Source organism: Strix uralensis, chromosome 15, assembly GCF_047716275.1.
Source record: "Strix uralensis isolate ZFMK-TIS-50842 chromosome 15, bStrUra1, whole genome shotgun sequence".
In the NCBI taxonomy this organism is placed as follows: domain Eukaryota; kingdom Metazoa; phylum Chordata; class Aves; order Strigiformes; family Strigidae; genus Strix; species Strix uralensis.
Genome location: NC_133986.1, coordinates 3,574,973 through 3,591,428, shown reverse-complemented (window position 1 = coordinate 3,591,428; position 16,456 = coordinate 3,574,973). Strand labels below are relative to the sequence as shown.

Sequence of the window (16,456 nt, the reverse complement as noted above, 5' to 3'; positions counted from 1 at the left end):
TCTCTCTGATCATTTGCTCCTTAAATGAACAGAGGGGGTGAAAAGTAGCATCATATCATCTACCACACTTTACAGGAAGCCTGGAGTAGGATCTGTCCTAGTTTTATATCTCAGAGCTCTACCTCCTTTGTAGGAGCTCAGAAAACACTGCTCTGGAATTATTCTCAAGCACCACAACCATGTGCATTCAGTTATGCCTACCGACAAATTTACCATACTGCATATTTGTAATTTAATGTTACAGTTACAGTGCTGTTAGAAATAATGCCTTGCTGCTTTTAAAGCATATTCTGAAAATCTTAATTTCTTTCTTTTTAATGGTTATCACCAAAATATTATTAAAGTAGCAGCTAATGATTTTCAGCTTCTTTTTGACTTGTTGATCTCCCCACAGTTAAATGCACAAACATCTCTATATAGACTCCAACCTACAAATGTAGCCAATTCAGCAGTATACTCTTAAATATTAATTACACATCTGTAAACAAGGTCTGGATTTTAGACAGCAATATCCATATGTAAAACAAAAACACAGGCAACACAATCACAGACTCGAGAGCAAACAAGTAACTTACTGTCTGGCAGTTTGCATCTTCTAAATATCTCCATGAGCTCATCCACTTGAACAAAGGGACCCTGATTTGTTACCAAAACCAAAAAAGTTTAAAGATTATTTTCAATAGAATGATACATACCATGGTTCTGTCAAAACAGAATCTCTTGTACAACTTTTTTAAGTCTATAGAATTCATTAAAACAAACCTGAAAGCAAACAGGAGGTGGCAAGAGCTTCATGAGAACTACAGCTGCTGGTGGAACAGGAAATACACCACCTGGGACAGGATGTAAACCTGGAGCTGCAGGAAGAAAAACTCTATGAAGCCAGAGCAGGACAGCTAGACTTGAATTGCTTTTGCAGCATTGTTATTTAATGCAAATAATTACTACCCTGTCACTTTTGCCTCTACTAATTACATACTGTTTAGTCAGTGATCTGAAGTCCATGAGCAGTGTGTATACCAGCTTATTACCGTAGACCAGACCCCAAACTACTTGTACCTATTTCCATGTGACCTTAATATTAGGTAAAATATATATATATGCCTTTAGCAAGTCAATTAAATAACAGCTTAAAATGCAAGTACATGTTTAGATGACTGAAGACTAGGAAAGTCTCTGTGATTAGGTTTGCTAAACACACAAGTTAATAACTTGCCACCAGGTGAAATACAACCACTTCCAACTGAACATCTGACTTACGTGCTAAGTGTCTTGGCTGAAATGGAATCATTTGTTGAGTGTCTGGTTTTGGGTATTCAGGTTTTCTGTCTACTTCATCTTTGAGAACAGGCACGATGGAAGGTGCGACCACAGGGTCGGGAATTATCGCTGCCAGCTTGGCACGGGACACATCCTGCGAAAGGCAGTTGGAGAGCACTGAACTTGGCAGGATCACTCTGCTTGTTTAAATTACAGAACAAAACACCTCCAGACCAGTCGCTTACTCTCACTCTTGTCATCATTACAATTTCAGAAGACCATCTGGGCAAAACTTGCATATTTTCATCAAACATTTAGTCCTATGGTGACCCAGCTGGGAGTGGAAACACTTGTTTTTGTTACCGAATGGGACCGTATTTGTCATTTTTGAGTGGCTACTTTTTTTAGGTTAAAAAGATTTAGGCGAACAGGTGCAGACCACTAGGCCTTCACAACTATCATTTCTCCCTCATTTCATTCCCTAGATTGCTTTAGCTGGAAAACAAACAAAGCATAAGGCAGTCAGCAGGCCTGCAAAGCATCCGTTCAAATAGCATTATATTCTGGCATGTTACAAGCAACAGAAATCAGCCCAAGGTAGGTGCACACCACCTCGCATGCATTTATCAAGATGTACTCTATTGAAAGCACACCTGTAACTTCAAAATAACTTGTCCCAATTGTGTTAGAAGTATTCAGGCTCAAAGTGACTCCTGTTTCCACTTATCAGATTACTTTACAACTGTGTGAAGACCAACAATTCAGCTGCTTTGCTAACTTTGATGACTTCTGTATTTTTCAAAAATTCCTTTTCTGTGTAAGAAATAAATGGAAGCTGAGGCACTATTTTTGAGACATGAACTGAAGGCTCTCCTCCTGTTCATGTAAATGGGAAAGAGCAGTTCCTCCAGCAGAGCTGTTTCTGCTTCTCTGGCAGCCTATTTTATATCATGCTTTAAAAATAAAAAAAAAATAAAATAAAAAAAAATCAACATTATATTCCATTCTAATGTTTTTCCAAAGTGTTACAGCCTTCCACATGACTAGAATAGTAGTTAAAATACATGTGGTCAGAAACAAGATGGGAGACCACTAGATACAGGTGTTTGGCCTAGACTTTAAATTCTGAGTAGCAGCACCAAAGCACTTGAGCCATAATTAACTGAAGAAAAGCAGGCAGCCACTGAGATCGACAGATAATTCTCCTCAGCTATTTGCAGCAGCCACTGGGACTGCACTATGTTTGTTTTGATCCGGTTCTCAATGAAGAGAGTGGAGTTTTGCCAACTGAAGCGGAAGGGCAGCCAGCGATGTTTCATACAGATGACCTCATTCTACAAACTTCCAAAAGAATTTTAGGTTTTGAAGGAGCTCAGGTTTAAGTCTGAAGCAGAGGCCCGTAGCTGAGTGGTGGTGACATTACCACGCTGCCCTTTCCACGGGCAGATGAGAGGTAAATATGACCACAGGAAGTTGCACCTGTTACCCATGGCCCTTGCTCCTTTCTGCCCTTGGCCCACAGTGCCTGGCACTTTGCTGCCCAACAGACAACAAGGAGGAGGCATACCAGACCTGTTTTACCTGCTTTTCTATCAAGGGAAAAAAAGTGTAAGGCAAGTCTTAAACAAGGAATTGCTTAAGTTTGCTAGGACTGAAAAGAGTAACAATACAAGTGTTCTTACCCACTTACCTTATAACCAAGGGCCTTCAGTTCGCTCGCAGAGCAAGGGTACAAATCCATGAACTTGTACCTGTCTACCAGCAGAGCTGTTTCTTTACCCTCATATTCTTCCTTGAATGCCGTAAACCGCCGTTTTTCAACTTTCAGTATACTAGCTAGATCACCAATGTTGCTTTCAAAAGCTAAAAACCGAGCCCAGATTTCCCTATAAAAGAACAGATAAATAGACAGCTGCTGAAGGAGAAAGAATTACTGAACACAACCCAATTAAAAAACACACTAGAGGAGAGATTCAAAGGAGGTAATCTGGGAGCACATGACCATTTCCATTGTTTACTTCAGATGCATCTATAACATGCATTACCTTCCTCATGCCTTATATATTTCTGTAAAAGCTTTCAATCTAGTGGATTGTAAAGGACTTTGTTATGGAAAGGAAAGGATCACTGGTGTAAATGACTTCAGCATTTGAGGCAAGCTTTTATCATCAATGTAAGATGCACAAATAGACTTTACTCATCCTGCTACACAGAATTTCACTCTGATCCTGATATGTGAAGAACTTTTTAAGATAGAATATTATTTAGTTCATGCCATAGACTAGCATATTCTAGCAGGCAAGAGCAATACCCTATAACACAATAGGCAGCACTTCAGAATTTTACAGAGCCCACAACATATATAGTTACTGCTTATTTCTCTGTGGAAAATCTCATATATAACGTAAGCAACATCTGACCATATTTCTGGACTTGATTCAACTTAAATTTTTGCTTTGGAGTTCACCTTTTAACAAGATTCAACTTTTAAATTCTTGGTTTTTCTCACTTTTAAAATGGACATTAAAATATTTCTCATGAATGATCAGAATTAAAGTGCAGAATGAATGTGCACATCAGTGCGATGTTTGATTTCTTAGTTCTGATGTCTATGTCTACCAGAATAATAATGGTGAACACTTGGACTGCAAAGGGTTTGGTAAGCATTTTTTCTGAGAAATAAAAAGTAATAATGAAAATGTGACCGTGAGTGGTTAATCCAAGTCTTTCCTGGTTCCTTCCCTATTTTATTTTCAGTTGACTGGGAGTTGTCCAGCATTCTCCTCAATAAATTCCTGACTCACCTTCTCTAACATAATGCTCCTGAAAGATGTGCTCAGCTCCCTCTCCCCATCTAAAGCATCTATCTGGTGAGTGATACACGTCATCAGCTACACCAACTGCTCAAACCATGGAATCCTGACTGCACAGGAGGATTTTGTGCTCTGTCCTCAACAATCCTGCGTCAATGAGGTTCTAAAGTCAATAAATTAATGAATGTCACTGCAAGTGGGATAGGAACTTTCACAAATCTGTCACAGTTGTTGCTATTTTAGACAGCACAAAGTGGGGAAGGAACATCTGTACCTAGTTTTGTCCTGCTGTTCATTTTTCTAATTTCTTTTGGGATGTTTGTAGTTGAAAGGGGTTATGTATCTTTTTTAGTGTAGTGAAACTGCTTTTGCAGACATACCCAGATTTCTCAGGTGGAAGGCTCCCTGAAGTTAAAACACGTTCAAACAAAACTCTTGTATTATTGTCCTCTTTAAAAATAGAAAGAAAAAAGAAAAATCACACTGAGTAAAATATATTAAAGACAATTTAAAATCATGTCCATTCAAAGAAATGTGTACATTGAATTAAATATAAGGCTGACATTCCAATACCTGTAGTTGAATTTCAGTAAGTAGAAAAACTGAATGCCTACCTAAAACTTTACCAATGTTAAATTCTACTGTGAATTTGTTATTTGAAAGTCTATTTTTGTTGATAGCAACAAACCAATCCTAATACAGGTTCTTTCATAACAGCACAGCTATTGCTTAGCATCTCTTCAGGATCTCTGCTTTTTTCTGTTTCCTTTAATTATCACAATGGCATATCTCAGTAATTTCAAATTTGGCCTTTCAATTCATGACTTCCCTTTTAAATTAAGGCAGTATTAATATACTTTTATATTCATCAGAAGTCCTCCCAAAATTATTAGACCTGGTTCCCAGTGAGCAGTCAGCCTTTGTACATTGCCAGCTGGGGGAATGGAGTGGTTGGTGGTTTTGTTCTTAAAACTGCTAGTTTCTGCCCTGCCTCTCTCGCTGTGTATTTTACCATATCTTACATTTACAGATGTTCAGAGATCAATTTTCTTGTTTTTAGTAAAGTCTGCTGGGTTGCTAAGACAGAGCAATAACTGGCAAGTTTTAAGATTTTTTTTCTGATGGCAATCTACAGAAAGGCATTGCAAATATTCATGTAGACCTAAAATAATTTCTTGCAAAATTAAATATACTTTGACTTGAAAAAAATCTCTCTGTTTATAGCTCACAGGAGAAAAAAGCTCTAAATCTTGTTCAAACTTTCAGAGCCTGGGAAAAAAAAAGGGTATTGTAGCTTGACAGGAGAAATTCATGTGGCTGGTGCCTACAGAAGGCCCTGGGAGGTTCAGCAGATCCAGCAGCACAGCTACCTGCAGCCACCGCTCACACCAGCGGCGTGGAGGCTGTCTCACAAAACTGAGCTAGGACTTCGTAATAAAACCCAGATTTGTGTTACACCTCTGTGTTCTTACTACTGAGCTAGGGTACTGAAGATGTGAAGAAATACCTGAAGAAATCTGAAAATCTAATGAGTACCTGGCAGGCAGGACTGTGCAGAGGAAGAGCTGGGATGAACTGCTCCTCTCCCTCTTCTCTAACTCCCCATGAAACACGGACCAGGGCAGTTCCACACAAAGGTCTCAGTCCCTGCTCCCCACAGCAGCTCAGGCTTCTTTTAACACATTATCTCCCACATCTGGGAGCCCTCCCGGGAGACCTGCTGCTGCCGCCCCACCAGCACCTCCTGCCCGGGGCTCCCAGCCCCTGTGCCCCAGGGCTGGCACAGGCAGCAGCTTCCTGCCCTGCCCTTTGCATCGCAAACTGGCAACTCCGAGCAGGACCAATATTCACAATATTGCTTTTATATCTCGCTCATCTCATCTCATCTACCCGGGGAGAATGAGTTTAAAATAATTCTAGTAGGGACCAACTGATCTATCACTCCTCTCGTGCTGATTTCACCTCCTATAGATTTAGATTTCTCAGCATACTTCCCACTTTTCACAACAGATGCTGTAAAACTGCTGCAATGCAAGTGAGTTACAATTTTGAAAGTTCACTCTCCTCTAGTCAGTAGGATCAAGATCTAATGTTACTGTACTTCTGGAACTTCAGTAAGGACAGACCAGCAGGTTTTGTTTTCAAATTAATTGCTGAGTTTCATGAAGAGGTTTCATTGCTCTTCAAGAAGAATTAGAACTAAAATACAAGGAACTTGACCTGAACCTAAACTCAGAGAAGTGAGTTTAGGTTCAGGTTAATGAGTGCTTCATTAGACCTCTCAAAGCTTAAAGCTTACCATTAAGGTGAGAAAGGTAGTCGATATATGCCAGTACATATTCTGGAATGTCCCCATATTTTTTCAGCCCTAGCTCAAAAATCTTAAAGGCCACAGATTTATCCTGCAAACATTAAAAAAAAAAAAGTTATTACCTTCAGTGAGCTACGCACCCTCCTGACACTACTTTAATATCAAATTGAGCATCTACAATTACCTTACTACAATAATACTCCATTAAAGCTGCTGTAACATAGACGTGATGGCGGGTCCGGGCATCCTCTCTCGCTTTCTTAAATATCATTCTTCCCGATTTTATGCCTTCTGCTCGCCTTGCAAATTTCATATATTGGATATAAACCTAAGGTGCATATTAATATTTATATAGTATCAGTGCTAACAAAAAATACTAGAATGTAATAAAGTTTTTTGGCTATATTTGAAATAATCTCTACTGACAAAATACAGCTAATAAGGCATAATAGATACAACACTGTGTTGTGCCTCTATGTTGTTTTGCTATAAATACCAAGTCAAAGCTTTTTATATACTTTTTTTAAAACAATGGAATATACCTAAGACTGATCCCCTGAAATGATGATCCCCTGTACATTATACAATCCAAGATACAAATCATCCTGTCTGCAAATATTTATACTGATATCAAGGAAAGAATGATTGTGCTATTTAGTTCAGTGGCAAATTTGTGTTTGGGATTTAACTTTCCTCCACTCTGAATTAGATCATGAAAAATGGCATTCCTCAAATAGGAGTGACTGGTACATGGTTTCTTAGAAAATATGTATTTAGGAAGCCTTATGATCTGTGTTTAATGTATAGAACATGTCAGTAAATGGAAACCTTTCCTCTGACACTGACCTGTTGTTTAATTTTAGACCTAAGACCTTATTTTTCCTTCTCATGCTTTGTTGTGTCTATTTATAAACTAAAACATTTGGAGGGCAGGTTCCTTTCTCACACTATTTGTTCAGCACTAGCACAGCTGGCACTAGAGACAACATTGTTTACTTAAGCAGATGTACAGCAATACTCTTTGATACTTATGTGGTGAATTACAAATTTATTTGCAAACTACATGTACACAGGATGGTGTATTTATATATAGGAAGAGCAATAAGCAAAGGCAATGTGCTCTTAATCAGTTAAGGGGAGGCAAAGTGAAATTTTAGTTGAACCAACAAAACATACACAAATTCTTATGAGCTGTGTCATGAAATCTTTAATATCTTATATCTTCATTGCTTGTTTTAAGAGATTCTCCAAAAGAGACAGGAGAAAAGTGCACATGACTTAGTGTATCTAAGTGGATTAAAGGCTATAATTACCAACCTTGCTGAAATTTTAATCTAATTCTGTCATCTCAGTACTTCGCCTGCTCAATCATCCCTGTGACCCAATGAACTCCTGTAAGTACTTCGCCATTCTCTGCATGTACTCAGGTGACTGTCCATGCAAATGTGGAAAAACTCAATACTAAGGATCATCTTACCAGAGTGGGATCAATGTCTTCAATAGCCAGGAGTCGGTTATATATGCTGTGTACTTTCTCATACTTCATTCGACTCTAAGTAAATAAAAAGGAAATGCGGACTGCTTAGTAATACGATTACAAATCACCCGTGAGAATGCAAAAATCAATCTGAAGAAAAAGCTAAAATTTTTTGGTTTCCTTTTTTCCCCCCAGTTGAACACTACGTATGTCAGTCCCTTTACTCAGATGCATTTTCTGTCCTGTGCAGTCATTTCTTTACTTCCCACATTAATTTCTCACTAGTGCTTACTTTCAAGCTTTTCAAGAGTCTCTGAAGTCTTTTTCTAATTTAGTAATACTGCAGCGCAAGTGCCACTGTAGGTGTTTGGGATAAGAAGACTGTTTCCGTTACCTCTGTCTAAAAGTAATGTGCAGACACAGCTAGGAAAACCACCTTTTTGACTCTCTAACCTACACACTTCATTCTGTTCACTGCCAGCTGCAGCCCTCCAAGTTGTATTGTGCAACCTTAAAAAAACCTAAATATCTGGTATGCTTAGGATGCAAGAGGCTGCACTGAAAGCCAAGGAAGGCTTTTTCTTTTAAGGGCAAAGGTTGTTTTTTTTTTTTTTTTTGCTGTTGTCCTCAGGATCTTCCTGCAAAGACTATTCCATGTTACAGGAAGTGGGCAAAATACATCCTGCGGAGGACTCCATAGTCTTCATCTGATCACTGGGAAACAGCCTTATTCCTGATGGTTCATGTGCAAAACCAACCCTTGCTGGGGCATTACTTGTTACGGAGGCTGTGCAGCAAGGTGGTAGCCTGGGTAAAGAGATTTCTCAAGAAAGCTGCAGTACAGGGTGCCTCCCATCTTCTGTCACAGCCATGCAAACACAAACATTAAACTCCCAAGAATTAGATAGGAAAGGTGTTCTTTATCCCCATTTTAAAAGTGAAGAAGCCGATGCTCCAGTAAATGTCAATCTATCAGCCTTTCAACTTCACAGCAATTTGAAAAATATAGCCAATATTTAAGTGGAAAGACAAAAATTTTGTAATTCATACTATAGGCTTTTCCTCTTCATTTTATTAGCTCAGTCTCAGGAACACTGAATGAGGTTAAGGCTAGAAGAATCAGTAAATTAATTCTATAGAATTTTGTATTCAGTACGTTTCAAATAAATGACATTGTTGACAAGAGATGTCTTTGCGTTTTAACATCCGTACATCGCTATTTTTGCTCACCTCTTCATAATCTGCATATGCAAAATAAAGAAGCATATTCTTCTTTAATAAAGTGCTGATCGCTCTTTCATAAATATTAGCAGCCTCATCACTGAAAAGTTTAGCGTTGTTCATGTCCTGTTATAAAATAAGTATGATAATATAATTGTTCAGCATCTATGACAATGAAGGCCAATCTATGGAATACCTTTTGTGTGCGAGAAGTCCCAGTGAACTTCCATGCAGTGCTCCAATAAAAAGATAATGATTTCCCCAGTACATAAGGAATCACAAAACCAGGCCAAAACACCACCACCACCACCCCAACCTAAAACTGGGCAACACTGAAGTAGTTTTTTTATAATTCTTATCTCAAATGCAAATATTTTTATTTCTTAAAATAGTCCTGATTTTAAAATTCTGAACATGACACAACTTACGGTGCTAAAATTTTTCATGTTCTCCTCCTTGGTTCTTAAGTATTTGAGGAAAAATTAACAGTACACCATGTTAAAACAATGAAATAAAAGAAAACCAATGGCAATCTGCTTACCCCTTTCTCAGCTAGCAGTTTACTGGATTGCTCAAGATACTGTGCAGCTTCATACCAGATATCTGGGTGATGTCCCAGAACCAAAAGGCATTGCTCATAGGCAAACATAACTGCAGGGAGAAAAAGTAAGAAACACTTTGTGTATGTTATTGTAGATATGGTACCATCTTGCACAATGGAAGAATGAAATACAAAACCCAGCAAATACATTGGACTATATTAACACTAATTGGCTTTGAATACAATGATCACAACTGCCGTTCTTTAATATTGCCAGGAACTTGGTGAATCATAACCAGCAGCTAAAACCTGCCTCCTCCAGAGGAAGAAGCAGAACTCATTCAAGGACGTCAGCCATAAAACCAGGCTGTGATCCACAGTTTCCCGACCTCCAGTGAAAGTGGCACACAACTACAGCACTGCCCCCCAAAATCCATGTATTACTTTCAGCTTGACATGAGCAAAAACTAAAGAATAGTTTAAAAAAACCACCCATACAATTCAAGAAACTCAATCAAATTCTGCTCCAGCATGATCCCTGAACACTAAATCACATCATTACTTACGCTGGAGGTCGTGAATAGAGCTAAGAAATACAATTCTACATGTGCCAGCACAATATCTAATTACCTCTTTTAGTTATGAGAGTTTGATCTTCTGTACGCAGAGGATTGCTCTTTTCCCACTGGATGTATTTCTTCCACATGTCTACCTGCTGAGCCTCTTGGGGGGTATTTTGTGGGGGGACAGAGGGAGCATTGCGGTCCAGACCTTTCATCACTGTCTCATATTCCTGAAACAGAAGCAATGTTTCGAACAGCACATTTAAACACATTAAACACTTATTTTAGGTTATGCTTTATAGAACTAATACCAATATTTTAACATACTAACCTTATTAGTCCAACACACACTTTTATTTGAAAATAAGAACCAAGTTTAATGCTATTTTGCAGAATTAAATAGAACAAAGAAAAGTCAATAGAAGGTTGTACCTTTGCTACACGTCGTGCGTTCATATAATCTCTACTCCTGTCTTCAATCATCTTCTTAGCTAAGTGAATATTGATGCCCTGGACAAGGGTGAAAAAAAGAATTGGGAATGTGCAATTTCACTTTGGAAATACTGACTCTCATTTCATACAGAGAAGCGCTTGAAAGGGGATGCCAAAGTGAGCAACAAGGACAGTTATTATAAAATACTGATCTCGAAAGGTACTGCATTTCTCCTAATAAACGTGTGGGCAAGAACTTATTTATCAGAGAATAAACTCACTACTAAAAATCAACTGACCTGAAGCACCTCAGTGTATTTTTAATCACTTACAGCTTTCAAAAATATGATGGACTTTACATAAACCTGCTGGGGGAGAAAGTGGACAGAATGTATTTGTGATTTACATTTTTCCTTTTAAATTGGGGTCAGTGCCTAGTCAGAGTCACAGCTCCCTGCCTTGCTGCTGCTTCCTGTTCACCAGGTGAAGGCTGAGACAGCATATGAGCAATTCACTTTTCCTGGACAAGCAGTAACAGGGATTGACCCCGAAGCTCAAAGCTCTGCCTTCTCCTCTGTTCCTGAAGTAACCGACAGCTTTTAGAAGAGATTATATTCAAAATACACCCTGCCATATGTGTACCTTTGTCAGCTGAGAGCGACTTGAGACCTGTCACCGCAGAATTACACCCCTCTGGACCTGCATGCACGTGCAGAGGGCCCTGTCATGCTGCTGAGCAAGGGCAGCAGGAGAGCTGGGGCACAGTCCACACCTCAACATCAGCAACACGGGCCTGGTCACGGGATCCCAGGCACGAACAAAATCTCAAAGAACCACTCTTATGGCAGGATAAGCAACCACCCTTTTGTTCACACCTGTGTCTGGGTGGATTTTGCCTGCCAGGACTTTGAGGAAGGTGGGCACAGCTTTCAGTCCTATTCCAAACAGGCAACTGAGCCGGGTACCAGCTCATTACAGGAGCAAAGGTACCGTCTGGACTGGTGCAGAGTGCTGCCTGGGATCGCTGTCTGGGCCAGCTAGTGTACAAAACCAGCAGTGCCCCGTTCAACCCAGGACCGGGCTGGGACGCAGCAATACTCTCCCAGGATGCATGCCCAGCTTTGTGAGGTGCAGCTGTGTGGCTTTGTGAGCCAAAGATTGCCACTTCTCTGTCCCACTAGGGGTGTTACCACTTTTGACCATTTGTTTAATTAAAGATACTGGTGACTGACAGGCTGACATTGCTACCCTGTGGCTACCAACTGAGCTAAAAAGAAGCTTGAGAGTGTTTAATTGCAGCAAATAGCCAGTAACCTTTCGTACTGAGACCTGCACTTTCGTACTGATCTCTGTGTTGTTGGACTGCTGTTGAGGGGAATCAGTTCCCTCTCAAAGAGCCCTTCTGGTGAGGAGCATTGCCTTCTCTGTGCCAGGACATCTGTAAGCAGCAGCCCCTTCCCTTGAGGCCAGCCTAGCCAGAGCAGGACATGCAGAAATCTGTGCCCAAGCAGGGCTCTGGCCCTCGGCTTCCAGCAGCTCTGAACAGTGCAGGATACTGATGTGTGTTGCAGGGGTCAGCCAGAGCTGCCTCAACTCAGAGGTAGAGAACAAATGTAGGACAGGTTTCAGCTATCATTTTGACAAGTCTCCCTACATATAATGAAAGTAGTAGGAACCAGCAGTGAGAGCCTTCATTTGTTATGTGATGACTGGTGACTGGGAAGAGGAGGTTTACAGGGAAGTTGTACTGGGGATTTTCTATGCAGGAGAAGGCGTGTCGCTGGGCACCTTCCCTGGTGGTCAGCAGGCTATCTGTGGTACCCCTGAACACCAACGGGGCGATGAGCTGTTATGGTACATGCTCGTGGCTGCTGATGCCCGGAGGTACTCCCACTGGCTAAGCACAGTGACCCTATTAATGTCAGAGGTCACCAAGCCTAGAACTTGCATAATTAAAGCAAGGAAAGAGAAACTGTCCTTTCCGGCTCAGTGCACAGCTGACCCATGCCAGCATCTCCAACCCCGGGCGCAACAGGCAAGCCAAGGGAGAGCACTGTATGAACACCCCTGCTTGAGAGTGCTGAGCACGAGGGCACCCACCCTCAGTTCTGCATCCTCACCTCTGCTGACTGGGGTAAGTTAACAAGCTGTTACCAAATGTGTTTACAAATACACCATAAAGGTGCAGCTACAAATTAGCCCGCAAGGCCAATGAGTTGAGGTCATGCTTGCTGAAGACAGTGTGGTAGCAAACTCACCTGAATTGATGCTGTAATGGCTTCAGGTGAAGGATGGTGAGGAGCATTTTATATGTACTTGAGACCATATAACTTACACTGTGAAGGAAGTCCAAACCATCATAGCTGAATGCCATTTCACCCTGTTCAGCTATAACTGAAAGGAAGGGAGTGCCTCCTTGGGGAAGCAAGCCCTCATTGCCAGCTGATCTGCTCTAGCTTCCATTAAATATGTTCTCCATCACTGATGACAGTGATTTCTCACTCACTAGCAATTCCACTGGGCCAGCTGGGAAATGGGACAGTTAAATGTATCCTATAAAAAGTCTTTAAAATAAATTTAAAAATTCACTCAGGTACCTGTAGAGTTTTGCCACAGGTCTTGGTACATACCACACACACAAAACATGTTTATACTGCTGGTCATGTCTTTTATACATAATTATTTAGTGGATACAGTTTAGGCACCATCCTTGATTATACCATTATTATTTCTTTTTTTATGTCACAAATTTCATGTGCTTGATTACCTCTTCGTATTTGTTATAATCTCTCCAGAGCTGCTCTATGTTTATCATTGGATTCACGCAACCACGCTGGTAAACCCTACGGACAGCTGTTATCCTCTGGTTTTCTGCATAAGATCCTACCGCTTCTCTAAATAGTGGGGAGAGAGATTAACGTCAGCTATTACAGGTTATAACTGGTATGAACATCAACATTACATTAACTGAGCTTAAAAAAATTCTTTTAAGATACTTACACGCCTTTCAAAAAATTGATGTAATCCACCCAGATCTATGTGAGAAAAAATATTACACATAATGAAACCAATGTTTAGTTGTACTTGTTATAAAGTTAGAAATAAAACGTGCTTTGATAAAAAAACATACCTGGTATGACATGATTTCCATGCCAATCTTATCCAGAGCAAAATCATATGCCTGAGCCATTTTTTCTCTGAGGAAAAAAACAAACCACAAAGACCATAGAGCAAGTGTTTAGTATTTAAAAAGTTCTTTATTTAAGATATTCTTTTGTGCAGCAAATTTTAACCAAACACTGAAGTATGAAAAGGGTCATTCAACAGCTGAGAGTAACAACTGGCATTTGGATAGCTTTAAACTCTGCATTTAGGTTTTCTGTGTGTTTAAGAAAATTATTTAAATCTGCTGATGGCAATCTAGCATACTAATGGTTCCTGTGCTACACCTCCCCCTTAATTAAGTAGAAATCCATGTACACTATGTGAAGTTGAGAAAATATTAAACAACTGCTCTTTACATTTTCTTAGCTGACAGATGTACCTCTGGTTTCTTTTTTTTTTCCCCTCAGAATTCCCCGAACCTTGTTGTAATTCTCCAGGAACACCAAAAGGCTGGGGCAATTAGGAGTAGCCCCCCTGTGTGGAAACTGCCCAAAGTGATTTCTTATCCCCCCCAAATTCTAAGTATTTTTCCCCAAATTTAAAATGTTCACAGAACATTTCCTTGGTAAAGTTTCAATGAAAACAGCTTTTTCACTCCTCTACTTTTCTCCCAGTTTTCTTTACTGAAACATCTTTCAGTACCCTACCAGTCCTTGACCGTATCAACAGGAAAAATAGAAGAAAGTTGAATTAGATAAAAAGATAAGGGGGGGTGCTGATACTTTTAAAATTGTTTCAAAACAGTCTTGTAAAAATAAATTTTTATAAAAACTGCTTTTTTTTTTTTCTTCTGTTAATGCATTAGTTATCTTGCCAGTTATTATGGTGGACTGGGAAAGAAAGAGTTTAAAGATGCTGAAAGGTACTAATATTTTTTTGAAACCTTAAACAGGAAGAAAAAGCATTAAACTCCGTCCACAGGATTATAAACAAGTAAAATGCAGTAACTGAAAAGGGATGAACATTAATACACCCCAAAATTGTGACACCCTGATTTTTAATGCGTTTTTATGCATTCCAAAGCTTTCTCTAACTACTGAACTATTTACTATTGAACTACTGCTAGTCAAATATAGTACCTCAGCTGGAATCAATTTTTGTGGAGACTCTAAACAGGGCACTAAGGGGAAGGACAGCAAAAGGTCCCGACTGAGGAGGAAGCGTGTTTCAGATTGGCTCAAGCACCAACCTCATCTGCAGGAAACCAGCATGGATATGTTGGCTACTCCCCAGCTCTTGTCTCACCTTGTTATATGGATGCAGACTAAGGAAGCAATTTTACCCAGCAAGCTCAATTAAAGAAACTTTAAAGAAAATGTTTTCTAAATGCAGATTATATATTATCCCCCCCCAACACTCTCCCAGAAGATCCCCAGGCAGATTTGTCACTCAGGTTCCTCCCCACTCCCTAGTCAAAAATCAGTAAGAGATTCACCATAAAACTAGAGTAATTCAGAGCAACTCTTAACTTACTTGTAACTAGGTAGCTTCCCCTTGGTTTCTCGTACATAGGAAAGGTAACATTTCCATAAATCAATGTGTAAAACCTTCATAAGGCATCGCTGAAATAACTGTTTAATACATCAAGAAGACGTGATCAGGATTCCAGATACAGAAATTAGGTTTCTACTTTTAAAGCTATACAGCATGAAATAAAATACTCTTTGTAATTATGATTGAGATTTGTAAGAAAGAATAAGTTAAACTACTCATCCTTTTGACTAAAACATTTCTGTGCTATGCAAAGGAACTGGAGAGAATTAAACAGAGAAATTCCTCTGCACACTTCACTCATTACAGTTTGGTAGCAACAACAAATTGACTTTAGTGATACTTCTTATCTTTGTTTTTCAATAATGCGTTCAACAACAGCTATAGTTCTTTTCATTCTGCTTTAGCCTAATCAGAAGATACTTGTTCTTGCTATAGAGATATATTACATATATTGATAGGACTCACCTTTTCCACTTTGTCATAATTTTTTGCTTTAATCTATAGGGAAGCAGAAAAAAACAAATCACTTAAGAATATACTCCTACTATTCTAAAATTGTTTCTTCATACAGCACTATAGCATTCCAGTTTGTACTCTGGCTGCCTAAACTAATTACATTGTAACACCATATAATGTTGCAAAAATATAATTAAACATACAAAAATCATGTACTTTGCTTAGGTTTTTCCAAATCAGCGTTTTGTTTTTTTTATTTATTTATCTTTCACTTCCATTAGGGCCAAAATTTAGGTATCCGTAGGCAAAGTTGCTTTCCTGTATTCTGGCTTGGACACACAGATTTAGCCTCTTATTTCAAGATACTCTGTTGCTTAAGTGCATATATTGATCCACTCAGGTACCAAAGCCTCTAGATTAGGATTTAGTAAATTAAGGGTAAAATTCCATATTTACAAAACTAATAGGCTAATAATATTATATTTGAACATTTATTTCTCAAAGTACACGTTGCTATAATAAGCCAATGCTGACTAAGGGAATAACAAACCATGCAGAACCTGGTTTTTGACAGGAGCTCCCAGCCCTGGTGCTCCCTTCCAGGAGGCACCCAACCACGCTCACATCTCAGCACTCGTTTCACTCAGACAGCATGCACACTGCAAGGGTAGAGGTGAGCTTAAGTCTTGAAGTAACAGGCTGCCTTTCAGACAGGGCAAAGAA

At 39.4% G+C, this 16,456-nt stretch overlaps 1 protein-coding gene across 3 annotated transcripts in view; it reads right to left on the bottom strand.

Moving 5' to 3' along the window:
- The window catches only part of CSTF3 (cleavage stimulation factor subunit 3), a 52,138-nt gene that overhangs the window by 1,129 nt on the left and 34,553 nt on the right, over positions 1-16,456 (bottom strand). For all 3 annotated transcript variants that reach the window (XM_074884875.1, XM_074884877.1, XM_074884876.1), the window contains 17 exons: positions 15,743-15,775; positions 15,257-15,354; positions 13,749-13,815; positions 13,619-13,653; positions 13,386-13,512; positions 10,619-10,696; positions 10,254-10,416; positions 9,624-9,733; positions 9,092-9,208; positions 7,862-7,936; positions 6,569-6,712; positions 6,373-6,475; positions 4,454-4,523; positions 2,951-3,146; positions 1,261-1,414; positions 763-857; positions 576-636 (listed from right to left, as the gene is read on the bottom strand). In XM_074884875.1, the coding sequence (XP_074740976.1) occupies positions 576-636; positions 763-857; positions 1,261-1,414; positions 2,951-3,146; positions 4,454-4,523; positions 6,373-6,475; positions 6,569-6,712; positions 7,862-7,936; positions 9,092-9,208; positions 9,624-9,733; positions 10,254-10,416; positions 10,619-10,696; positions 13,386-13,512; positions 13,619-13,653; positions 13,749-13,815; positions 15,257-15,354; positions 15,743-15,775 (1,726 nt within the window). The remainder of the gene's footprint in view (positions 1-575; positions 637-762; positions 858-1,260; positions 1,415-2,950; positions 3,147-4,453; positions 4,524-6,372; positions 6,476-6,568; positions 6,713-7,861; positions 7,937-9,091; positions 9,209-9,623; positions 9,734-10,253; positions 10,417-10,618; positions 10,697-13,385; positions 13,513-13,618; positions 13,654-13,748; positions 13,816-15,256; positions 15,355-15,742; positions 15,776-16,456) is intronic.